Source organism: Vigna unguiculata, chromosome 3 (genome assembly GCF_037176805.1).
Source record: "Vigna unguiculata cultivar grain cowpea cultivar isolate G323 ecotype 2 chromosome 3, ASM3717680v1, whole genome shotgun sequence".
NCBI classification, from domain to species: domain Eukaryota; kingdom Viridiplantae; phylum Streptophyta; class Magnoliopsida; order Fabales; family Fabaceae; genus Vigna; species Vigna unguiculata.
This window is the reverse complement of record NC_140794.1, coordinates 16,647,760-16,660,931: the sequence shown is the minus strand read 5'-3', so window position 1 is coordinate 16,660,931 and position 13,172 is coordinate 16,647,760. Positions and strand designations below refer to the sequence as shown.

Below are 13,172 nucleotides of genomic sequence, written 5' to 3'. Positions count from 1 at the left end.
AATTTTTACTCAATTTCATTTTTTAAACCTATTAATGTGAGTAATACGGTGAGAATTTATAAAATTAATAACATCAATTTTCATCCATCCAAATATATCTTTATATCAAGGTAATTTTCTTTTTAATGTATATATTTTTTTTCCAATTTTACATTTTAATTAACTATTTTTTAAAACTAAAATAATTATATTTTAAAACTAAAAAATAACCCACCTTTTAAATTTAATATTTTTTTTAACATTTTTAACTTAATTATTTTTTAAAATAAAATAAGTATTTGTAATAAAAACTTATCATGAAATAAATAAATATTATGTAAAATAAAATTATAAAAATTATTTGTATTTATTTTTTAAATGTAATTAGTAATAATATTTTTTAATATTAAAAAAAAGTGAACATGTTTTCTTTAATAATCAATAAAACGCTGTAAAAGAGTCATATTTTTATATTTTGAAGATTACTGAAGCAACAAATAAAATAAAATAATAGAAAAAAAAATCCTACGTCATTTATTTTATATTCTTTGGAATACTTTGGTAACTTCAAAATTATATAAATGCCCAATATAATTTTAAATTTGTTCAATTTCCATAGATAAAAAAATAAAACCCAATTTTTACTGTGGCTGAAGTTCTTGGTGGTGGTGGGCATGGAAAAATCAGGCGACGATGTTGTCCTGCTGGATCGTGCGTCCCGAGCCACTCGAGGCAAGAGGTTAACCAAACTCCTTGACGATGAAATCCAAGAAGATGAATTGTTCTGGAACCAGGATGCTCTTAAAGAGGAAGAAGAGGACGATAACTACCAAGAGGAACCTGAGATCGCCGATGAGTTTGACTCTGATTTCGACGAAGATGTATTTCACAAACCCTTTTGGGTTTTTTTTCTTCTTCTTATCTTTTTGTAATTTGACACTCACGCCATTGATTCAACACTTTCTTCAGGAGCCGGAGCCCGAGGAAGAAGAGCCTAACAAATATGACGCTGATGACAGGTTTCTTCTCTCCATTTTCTTGCCTCTTCCTTCCCTGTCTTTTCTGTCTCTGATGGTACTTTTTGTGTTTGAAAGAATGCATAAAAAGAAGCGACTGGTATTTCCTGGGAAGACTCTGGCTGTGAAGAAGAAAAAGAAGAAAACGTTATCGAAATTTGAAGGTTCTCCGAAGGATGAGGAGCATTCTGGTAAGGCTGCTGAGGAACAGCAGGATGAGACTGGGGAGAGAATGATCAGGAAGTCCACTAGGACTTCTGTCATCGTTCGCCAAGCTGAGAGAGATGCCATTCGTGCAGCTCTCCAAGCCACCATCAAGGTCCATTCTTTCTCTTCTCATTTTTCTCACTGCATGTGGTTTCCTTATAGATGGTAGTTTCCTTTTGTTAAACTCATCTGGGATGTGCACATGAGATAGCCTTAGTAATTTTTAGTTGTACTATTTACCTGTGATTCAACCTTGTACATTGGGGCAATGGGACATCATTCATTTATTTATTTTTTGTCATAAAGGTTTTATTTCCGTTATCACCTTAATCAAGTTATGATCTTTTGGTCTGAGAAGGTTTTATTTATTTTTTGGATTTTGGGGGTTCAGCCGGTCAAAAGGAAAAAGGAAGGCGAGGAGAAGAGGATGACACAAGAGGAGATGCTTTTAGAAGCTGCTCAAACAGGTTAAGATTACAACTCTTTAACATCTACTGATTGCATATTTGTCTTGTTTGAATTCCGAAGGTCCTTAAATGTTTAAATCATAATTTTGACTTCGTAGAGATCATGAACTTGCGCAATTTGGAACGTGTTTTAGCTAGAGAGGAAGAGGTTAAGAGAAGGGCAATTGTGCATAAAAATGTTTATAATGGTCCACAGATACAATATATTTCAAAAAATGGTACGATTCCTATAATGATAGTGTCTTTGGACAGGCACTGCATTATACTTACATTCTTAATTTGTTAATATTGGTTGCTGTTTTCATTTTTCATCCGGCTATCTGTTAATCTTTCCCAGGATGCTCCTATTTAGAGTTCATTAAAGGGTCATCGTTCCACTCAGAGATTTCCACAGGGCCTGTACAATGTGAGTCCCTCTAAACACTTGTTGAAATAAGATTGACAATTTGGTTTACTTTTATGTTGAAAAATATTGTATATAGTGTTCCTTTATGCATTAATGTTGCAGTGAGTGAAAATTAAATTCCCGGTGAAATTGTTAAAGTATTGTTTTCATACTGCATTGACCAATTAATTAGAGTTTTTCTTTTTCTGATTCAATCTAATTTAGTTACTGATGACAACATCTACTGGCATTGAAGTTACCCATACCATTTGTTGCTGTAATAGACAAAACTCACTGGGATTTTGCTGGTGATATCTTTTTAAAAGTTTAGATTAGAGAGATAGTAAATACTGAGTTGGAGTTGCGAATAAATGTTTTGGTTTTTCGGAGACCAGTGGATTTTGATTCAGTAGCACAAAGACAAAATATGAGGAGTTTAATCTTGATTGGGAGCGTGGATGATAGTACAGCAGTACCGAGAACTGAGTGCTTTAGATGTAATTCAGTTGTCAAATATAACATTCAAATAGAATAGATGAATAAGAGAAACATTTTAGGTGTTTGTATGACCTTAAAAAGCCTTACGTTGACATTGAAGATTTGCCAAATTGTAGTTAAATATGCAATTTTGTATGTAGATCAGAAACCTGGGCAATAAAGTGCAATCATAAACAAAAAGGTCAAGTTTGAAAAAATGTGAATGAAGCGGTGGATGAGTGGATATATCAATTTGAATAGGTTAGGGAATGAATTCATTTGGAAGAAGGTTGGTGTAACTTCTATACATAAAATTGATGGCTTCTTTAGGGAGAAAATTGGTGTGGCAACTAAATAGGGCAATGGACGCTTGATGAAGATAGTTATGGGATGTGAGAGCAGATGACTGCCACCCACCTAAAATGTGAAGTTAAGATAAGATGACACCAATTTAGAAATGGGTAGGAGGAGGTCAGAAATAGTGTGATGAGACTTGAAAGACTGTTAAGAAGAATTTTAAGGTTCACAGCTTTGTGAATATATGATATCATACGATCGAAATTATGAAAAAAATAAGATGGAAACTGCAGAATAGAACTTTATTGAAGACCAAAACAGATATGAAGAATGTAATTCTCCCCAAGGGCTTCTCCTTCCCAAAAGATCATTTGATTCACTCACTGTAACTGTCAAATTCGCAGAATACCCTCCCAAAATTTGATTCCCTTATTGTTATAAGTGAGCTCTTCTAGCTAACTAAGTAGTCCAACACTCCAACAAACTAATGGGCCAACTAACTAACAGCTTTCCTTATACAACTCTCATCATACATCCCAACATGATCAAGGTCAATGATGGAAACAATGTAGCTGACTCCACTCAGCAGGAATCAGGCTTGGGTATTGTTGTATTATTATTGCAACATACCAAGAGTTCCTATATTACACATAAAAGATGGCCATATGAGAATATTGACTAAAATTCAGGTATTTGTGTAAATTTTACTTCCTCTACACTATGGTAGAATACTATCTTAAACTTTAGGAAATGGAGAGACATTAAGTTGAAAACATATGTTTCTGAGTCAACACAAATGGTTTATTTATATTGAGAAAAAAAAGCAATACAATAAGTAGAGGAGATTTGGTATCTTCTAATAATAAAGATATTATACAAGAATAAATAAAAATGTTCCTAATAATACGTATATAATCTAGATATTCACGATTATAAAAGATTTGTACCTTATTTTTATAATTATAATGTAGGATCTTGTGTAATGAACTACTCTGTAGGATGAGAGCGACTAGGGTCTGATAGCTTAGATGATTTGATGATAGACTATGTTGCTTATCAGAAGTGTGTATTAGGTTAGATAATCTAGCCGTATTCATGCTTATTAGTTGGTGTACTTACAAGTTTATGTTTGTATAACTATTTTGTGCAGTTAGGTAGGAGCTATTTAGTGCTTCTATCTAACATGTAATCGTCTCGTAACACTCTATATGAGAGCTGCTATCTTGTTGATAGTGTTGATGATGAACTTTTGCACTACGTGATAATAATACGAGACAAATTCTTTCTTTCTGTCTTGCTTTGTGTTTTTGTGTTCTTTCTCCAGAAGGTGTGTTTTGCAACCAGTGTTGCACTCGTTCTTCCACAGTTCCTGGGCTCATTCTGGCATACTCTGCACAACATCTAACATACTAAAAGCACCATGTAGAAGATCTGAAATATAAATCATTAAATAAAACACCCGCAAGTGAGGTTAGTTTCTGGTCTGGCAAGTTAGAGGAAACACCTGGTAGGTCCAAAAATATTAAATAAAACAAACATGAAGAATAATGTGCCTATTCTTTTTTGATTGGTTTCTTCTATTTTGAAGATAAAGCTTCAATGACGTACGTTTTAACCTTCTTTTTTCTTAATGATCAAGCAAAATATGTGTCTAAGTAACATTATTTTTCAAATTTTATTTTATTGATATTTATAACTTTTTTCAGATCCAGAACAACCTGTTTGCGCGATTACTGGTTTGCCTGCCAAGTAAGATCTCATATATCGATTTGGTAGTTCTTGCTTTTTCCTTTCGTAATGTTGCATTTCTTTGTTAAAATTGCCTTTGGATATCTGGTATTCCTGTTATTTATATGTCATTAGGGACTTGTGTTTTTTTGGTGGGATGGGAAGTTTAGAGATGCTTTCCTTGCATGGATAGAACAATTGGTCTCATGAATTATACGGCAAATTGTTTCCACTTTCTTTTTGTGATCAAATTGGGTCAGATTATGCTTTCTTTTATATTAGAACACCGGTGGTTCTTGCTTGAATTTTCAGATTGCATCATTATATCTACTACTGTTATGAATAATGATTGTCATTGATTATCATCACATCATTTGAAAGATTTTCTTTAGTCTATTCCCACTATACCCACATATTGTTAAGGAATTCTCTCCCGAATAATACAGGTATCGTGATCCAAAGACTGGCCTGCCATATGCTACAAAAGAAGCTTTTAAAATAATTCGAGAACGGTATGTCTATTATGGTTTGCAAATAGTCTCTTGATTTTCCTATTATTTGTCACATTTACCCTTTCCAAATAAGTTTTTCAACAGCATATATTTCACTTTTTTATTCTTTTAAGTCCTCTGTTTAAAAAAGTGATTTGACTAAACTAATATATTTTTTAGAATTCAAGCTAATATCTTGCTTTTTGTTTTTCTGGAGTAATTTGGTCAATCTACAATAGATGACTTCTAGACCAGATTCTACCCTTATGAAATTTTGCTATTGAAGTTACTATAATATAAAATTGTTTGAATTAAGAATTGCCCCTGAACTTGACATATTTTTTTGTGTTACTCTTTGAAAAAAATTCTTTAGTTTAGTTGTTATAGCACAACATGTTTACAAATTGGTCCTTGCTATTTTTTGGTCTTATATAGCCTTTAATTTGGTCCCTATGGTTCTTTACTTGTTTACTTGACAAAGTCTCTTTTTACTCTATGCACTGTGATTGTAACATGTCTGTTTTTGGTTTTGATCCCCACTTAAAAGTAAACTCTATTCAATTTATATGTTCATCAAATAGTGGGACCAATTTGTAGATATTTTTTATCTAGGAACCAAATTGAGGAGTGTAGAAAGTAAAAGAAAAATGTATCAAATATAAGGATTAAAGTCTTACATGTACAAATTTTATTTACTAAAATAGTATACTTTTGCATTAAAGTGGAAACCAATAGGTACAGTTCAGGTGTGTAATCATAAAGACGAAATAGTATGATTGACAAATTGATGCTCAGGTGTAATCAACCAGTTCTTATATTTATTTATTTAATATTTTTCTTTTCATTACTCTTGAAGTTGGTATGATATAGTATGATTGGAAAGCCAATGGGTGGGCGTTTGATATAAAAATTGTAATGCAAATATTATGTCTAAAAATTAAAATAATAATATCATCATATCAAAATGCCACAAATTTGAAATTCAAAACATAAAATAACAACAAATCATAAAATAAATATATTAAGTTTCTAATCATAAAACTCTTCTTCAATCCTAACATAATTGTCTTCAATATTATCATCCAATGGGGCATATCCCTCCTCCTCTTTTCCTTCTGAGAGACTCTTGTCAAAGTTAAGTAATCTTTTAAACTCAAAATTAGAACTATCATGCAATTCATTTTGGACCCCAATTTGAGTCTTCTCTTTACCCTCCCTTGATGGTGTTGGAGTTACACCTGAACCTTTCTTAGAAGCATGAGAAGATCTAATAACAATACCACCACTTGATGATTGCTTTCTTTTATTGGTTGCTTGTCTCCTTGTACAAACTATTGGTTCACCAATACTTTATGCTTCATAAACAATTGTTCAATTAAGAGTGGGATCATCATCAAAAACCAACTCATTTCCCTCTCTTCATTATCATTATCAACTTCTCTCACTAACCATTCATTGCATTCATCAATGTCATTCAATAGAATAGGGTCTATTTCATCCGTAACATTGTATCTTTGAGCAAGTTGTTGAATATACTTTATGTAAACCAAATCATGCGGCCTCTTGTGGTCTAGCTTATTCCTTTTCTTTGAATGAATTTGCATTATGAATAAGTAAAATGTGAATTTCTACACTCAACAAATAAGATAATAATGAAATGAGTCATGTCTTATTACTTGCTCAAAAACACTCCAATTGCACTCACATCCCAATGAACAATATGTCAAACTTAAAATCTTGATTGCTAGCTTTTGAAAGTCAGGAGTTGCATGCCCATAATTCTTCCACCATTGAACTACAAAAGCAAAAAAAGTAACCGGTATATCTTACCGCAACTTAGAAAGCGTTTAAGAGTCTCACTTAGGGTTGTGGTCTTTCTTGATTCTTTGGCAAAATCATCACCAAAGAGTTCACTTGCACTCGTACAAAAGGGCAATTAATATACCATTTTTTGTTACACATCTTTACTTGGCACCAATCTCTTGATGCAAGCATACAATCCATTTATAACTTCCAAATCATATTCCATATCTGTGTTGGAATAATAGAACTTTGGGTTCAAAACCTGACCAACTAAATGCAAGAGGCGATGAAGTTGACATGTACATCTATTATCAATGATTGTAAATACATCATTGTATTTACTTTCATTGTTGTTGAATGACTTCATTATTGTTTCCTTGACTTTCTCCATTGCTTCATGTACATAGCCTATAGTTTCTTTTCTTTCCTTGTTCACTAGACCAAACACATGAATAAGAGGAACCATGACTTTGAGAGTAAATACGACATGATTCCAAAATGAAGGCATAAGAACAATTTTTGTAGCCTCCCTCCCATAAGCTTCCTTAGATAGTTTGTTATTGCTCCATTCATCAGAAGTGAGCATCTTTCTCAAATTTCCCTTCTTTTGATGTAACCTTTGTAATGATAAATAGGAGGTATCAAACCTTGTAACATGTCTTACTAATTCCCTCTTATTTGTAAATTGCCTCAACAAACTCAAGGTACTAGGATGACCATAGATAAAGTCATAAGACTAACTCCTCTTTGAATTGTCTTCTTTATCAAAGAAAGCTTTGCAATGTCTTCAAGCATCAAATCCATACAATGGCAACACAAGGTGTCCAATTGGGGTCTTTTCTCTTCCAACAACTTACTAGCCAACACATAATTGCTCCCATTATCTGTTATAACTTGAATGAAATTTTCTTCTCCAATTTCCTCCACAAGGGAATTGAACATCTCAAATAGTTATTCCCTTGTCATCACAAATTTAAAACCATCAATGAACTTGACAAACATTGTCCTGTAGTAAAGCTCACCAAGAAGTTAAGCAAGTATGTTTCGGTCAGTCCATGCATTTGACATAATAGAACAAGCATGTTTTCTCTCAATTTATAAATTGCAATGGAGCAAACATGGTTGTTCTATTATGTCAGATGCATGGACTGACCGAAACATGCTTGATTAACTTCTTGGTGAGCTCCCATACAGAGACAATGTTTGTCAAGTTCATTAATGGATATGAATTTGTGATGACAAGGGAAAAACTATTTGAGATGTTCTATTCCCTTGTGGAGGAAATTGGAGAAGAAAATGCCGTTCAAGTTATAACAAATGATGGGAGCAATTATGTATTGGTTGGTAAGTTGTTGGAAGAGGAAAAACCCCATCTCTATTGGACTCCTTGTGTTTGCCCACTGTATGGATTTGACGCTTGAAGACATTGCAAAGCTTTCTTTAATAAAGAAGATAATTCAAAGATGAGTTAGTCTTGTGACTTTATCTATGGTCATCCTAGTACCTTGAGTTTGTCGAGGCAATTTACAAATAAGAGGGAATTAGTAAGACATGTTATAAGATTTGCTACCTCTTATTTATCATTACAAAGGTTGCATCAAAAGAAGAGAAATTTGAGAAAGATGCTCACTTCTGATGAATGGAGCAATAACAAGCTATCTAAGGAAGCTAATGAGAGGGAGGCTACAAAAATTGTTCTTATGCCTTTATTTTGGAATCCTGTTGTATTTACTCTCAAAGTCATGGTTCCTCTTATTCATGTGTTTGGTCTAATGGACAAGGAAAGAAAAGCAGCTATAGGCTATTTACATGAAGCAATGGAGAAAGCCAAGGAAACAATAATGAAGTCATTCAACAACAATGAAAGTAAATACAATGATGTATTTACAATCATTGATAATAGATGGACATGTGAACTTCATCGCCCCTTGCATTCAGTTGGTCAGGTTTTGAACCCAAAGTTCTATTATTCCAACCTAGACATGGAATATGATTTGAAAGTTCTAATGGATTGTATGCTTACATAAGGAGGTTGGTGCCAAGTAAAGATGTGCAACAAAAAATTGTATATTAATTGCCTCTATGTACGAGTGCAAGTGAACTTTTTGGTGATGATTTTGCCAAAGAATGAAGGAAGACCACAACTCTAGGTGAGATACTTAAATGCTTTCTAAATTGCACGGTAAGATATAATAGATACATTCTAAGTTGCTTTTGTAGCTCAATGGTGGAAGAATTATGGGCATGTAGCTCCCATCTTTAAAAAGCTAGCAATCAAGATTTTATGTTTGACATATAGTTCATTGGGTTATGAGTGTTTTTGAGCAAGTAATAATACATGACCCATTTCATTATTATCTTATTTGTTGAGGGTAAAAAGAAATTAATTCACATTTTACTTATTCATAACGTAGATTCATTCAAAGGAAAGGAATAGGCTAGACCACAAAAGGGTGCATGATTTGGTTTACATAGAGTATATTCAACAACTTGCTCCAAGATACAATATTAGGGATGAAATAGACTTTATTCTATTGAATGACATTGATGAATGTAATGAATGGTTAGTGGGAGTAGTTGATGATGAAAAGGGGGAAATGAGTTGGTTTTTGATGATGATCTCAGTCTTAATTGGACAATTGTTTATGAAGCTTCAAGTATCGGAGAACCAATAGTTTATACAATGAGACAAACAACCAATAAAAGAAGCAATCATCAAGTCGTGGTATTGTTGTTGGATCATCTCATGCTTCTAAGAAAGGTCTAGGTGCAACTCTAACACCAACAAGGAAGGGTAAAGAGAAAACTCAAATTTGGGTCCAAAATGAATTGCATGATAGTTTTGATTTTAAGTGTGAAAGATTACTTAACTTTGACAAGAATCTCTGAAAAGGGGAAGAGGAGGAGGATATGCCCCATTGGATTATAATATTGAAGACAATTAGGTTGGGATTGAAGAAGGGTTTTATGATTAGAAACTTAAGACATTTATTTTATGTTTTGAACTTTAAATTTGTGGTGTTTTGTATGATGATATTATTATTTGAATTTTTATACATAACATCATTATTTTTGCAATAGAATTATATGTGGTGGTATTATATTTCTTTTTATAGTAGTCTATGCTATAACCCGTTATGATTTTTATTATAACTTTATAAAGGATTTTGGAGTTGTCGAATTTTTTCTGTTATCTGATTTCAATACACTGTTCATGAGTAAATAAAGCTATGCAACTTAACTGAGATGCTCTCTCAATTTTAGACTATCGGTCATTTCTAGTCTACTAAATTCACTACAGCAATACCATCATTGTTCCAATTGGTATTGTTCCCGCTTTCTGTTTAAGTAGGAGGAAAAGGCTGTTTCTTGTAGCATATATATACAATATGTCCTGTTTTATAGCACAGTATGTACAAACTCGGATGTTGTAGTTATCTCTTCCATATCTTCGTTTTTCTTCAACAACATTACCATTTCTTGACTCACTTCTCCATTGTATGCTAAACCGTTCAGCCTTTCATATGATTACCGTTGAGAAAAGTCGACTCATATTAGGCAAAGGCTCCAATGGAAGGATCTGCAACCTCAGTGGAGTAAAGTTCTTTCAGTCCCATAAAGAATCGGATTATATAATCCCGAGTCCTATATATTCTTTAGTATCTCGTTGCTTCACCAATGCATTTTACCGAACACCTACTACGTGGCACTGGCAACTGTTGATAATTGCCAACTTTCTCCCACAACACTCAGTTCAGTGTAGGAATCAATCACTGACATGGTTCCCCCGCTAAAAACAGTTCAATTTTTCCATACAAACTAGATCTCCTTGAGAAAAATGTTCTGTAAAATCCTTCCAAAATTCGGCAACTACTATCTCGTATAGCCTCTGTGCAATTGATGATGACACAGTTCATGATCCAAAACTACATCAAATTGTTGCATATTTCACAAGCATCGAATCTGGGATCATATGTGGTTTTAACATGCTGTGGTATGAATTGAATAAATAGACAGATTGTGTTGGTTGCTATCACAAAAACACGGATTTGTTCATTGTTAAGTTTCTCATTGTTATTGAATATCAATGATTTGTTTCTACAAATTTAGTTTTAAATGTTTCATATATCATACATGTTTCTTTAAATCTCATAAGAATAATTCAATTCAATTTTAGAAGATCAATCTATGAACAGTTTAGCTTTTACGAAAAAAAGAGGTTCAAGTATTATAGTTAAGTTCAATGCACGGTACCAATTGAGCTCAGTTCGGGTATTGTTGAACAGCTCTATTTGGGACCATCCTATCTAACTGTAAGATGAAGTGGCAACTTACATGTTCTTGTTCATTTTGGTATGTGCTTTGAATATCCTACGGAGAGCATGTAATGTAATGATTGTTTGCTTATTGGTTTGGATTGAGATTAATGGGGCATGAGGGATTGTTTTGCAGCTTTCTGAATGAAAGTGGTAACACCAGAAAGGAGATGAGCATGGGGGGCTTATATGATTCTGTTTCTGGATGTGGTTTTTCAATGAAGCAAAAAAGGTCACCAATGCCAGATAGAAACGTGAATCCAGATGTTCGCTCCTTAGCTCGTTTTCGTAGAATTCCTGTTTTTGAGGATGAAGATTCTGACTAGTTGCCTTGCTAATTAATATTAAGATCCATGATCAGGACCTCAGGTTGACATAATATTATTTTTTTTTCCCAAATGGCACTCTTTGGGTTTTAAATTTATTCATGTAGCATATTGTATAGAATACTTACATCAATAGCATAGTTATCTGTACACTGCCAGAGTTTGATTTTTAGGAAGCCAAATTCTGGCCATTGTTTGTATTTCCCCCTGGGAAACCAGTCCAATTCAATATCTAGGAAACTGAATTTTGATCTGGCATATCTTTTTATATTTTGCAAATTATTTTAAAATAGGGAAGGAAAATTTTCAAAATTGAAAATTGAAATTAAAATATATAATATAAAGTGTTGAATATAATTTAGATTTTGATTTGTGAATAATAAAATAAATAATAGAATAAAGTGGCTTATACTAAATAAATTTTAATTTGGATTTTGTAAATAAATGTAGAATATAGATTGTTGTAATAATTATTTTAATGAATGTGTATGATGTTATTTCATTGATGAAATGATGAAATAAATTAAAAGGAGTTCTTAAAGATTTTATATAAAAAATTGGAAATGTGAAACTATTTTAAATAATTGTTAAATTATTTTGTTATTAAGGTAAAAAGAAATTATTAATAATGAATATAATTGAAAATTTATATTTTAGTATAATGATAAATTTATGTAAGAATATATGGAATGATTTATTTAAATAAATATATTTTACAATTAAGAGTAATTGAAATTTTATTTTTTGATCGTCAAAGATGTATGAAAAAATGAAATTGGTTAAAACATAATATAATTGAAATTATATATATATATATATATATATATATATATATATATATATATATATATATTTGCAGCTAGATCTCCTAACTTTTTGTTATGCCTCTATAATTTAGTGAAAAGCCAATTTAACTAGAGCAATTAATTAAACGTGTGCTCACTCCAATAGAGTTGAGTTCACATGAAAATAAAAATATTCAAACGGAAACATGGGCCCTGTAAGTCAAAGAAAACTTTTCACCATATGTTGCATTATATAAATATTTACTAAGTAGTTCAATGTTGTCGCATGATTTTTCATGTTATACGCTTAGGTGAAAGTTTTGAGTCTTTTCTCAATGATTTATCGTTTATTTGACATCAATGTTAGTTTTTGTATAAGGAGCTCGATGAATATTCAACCAAGTAGTACAATAGGGGAGTAGTACAACAAGGAAGGATGCTGCCAATACTAGGTGTACCCGGCCTTAGTTTTTTGAGAAATGGATTTCAGAATCCGTTTCATACATTTCTGAAACGGATTTCAAAATCCGTTTCACAAATTTTAATTTTTTTTCCAGGAATGGATTTTGGAATCCATTTCATACTTTTCTGAAACGGATTCCAAAATCCGTTTCATAAATTTTAATTTTTCTTTTATGAAACAGATTTCAGAATCCGTTTCACAAATTTTAATTTTTTTTTTCTAGAAACGGATTTTGAAATCCGTTTCATACTTTTCTGAAACAGATTCCGAAATTCGTTTCATAAAAAAACATGAAAATTTATGAAACGGATTTCGAAATCCGTTTCATACTTTTGATTAGGGTCAAAAGGGTAATTATTGGGGGTACAAGAGAAGGTTTGGGAGTGCAGGGAGAACCCCCCTACCTCGACAAAGGGGTCGTATGCATACCGA

At 32.4% G+C, this 13,172-nt stretch overlaps 1 protein-coding gene across 2 annotated transcripts; it reads left to right on the top strand.

Annotated features, from left to right (window-relative positions):
* Positions 1-587: 587 nt before the first annotated feature.
* SWC2 (DNA binding protein SWC2) lies at positions 588-11,750 on the top strand. Of its 2 annotated transcripts, XM_028064838.2 has the most exons (9): positions 588-860; positions 949-998; positions 1,074-1,314; positions 1,594-1,669; positions 1,768-1,887; positions 2,007-2,075; positions 4,535-4,577; positions 5,003-5,068; positions 11,303-11,750. In XM_028064838.2, the coding sequence occupies exons 1-9, from the start codon at positions 654-656 to the stop codon at positions 11,490-11,492; spliced, it is 1,062 nt and encodes a 353-aa protein (XP_027920639.1). In that variant the 5' UTR covers positions 588-653; the 3' UTR covers positions 11,493-11,750. The 2 variants fall into 2 exon arrangements, with proteins under 2 accessions (XP_027920639.1, XP_027920638.1); XM_028064837.2 differs by having other exon boundaries at positions 949-1,314.
* The last annotated feature ends 1,422 nt before the right edge of the window (positions 11,751-13,172 follow it).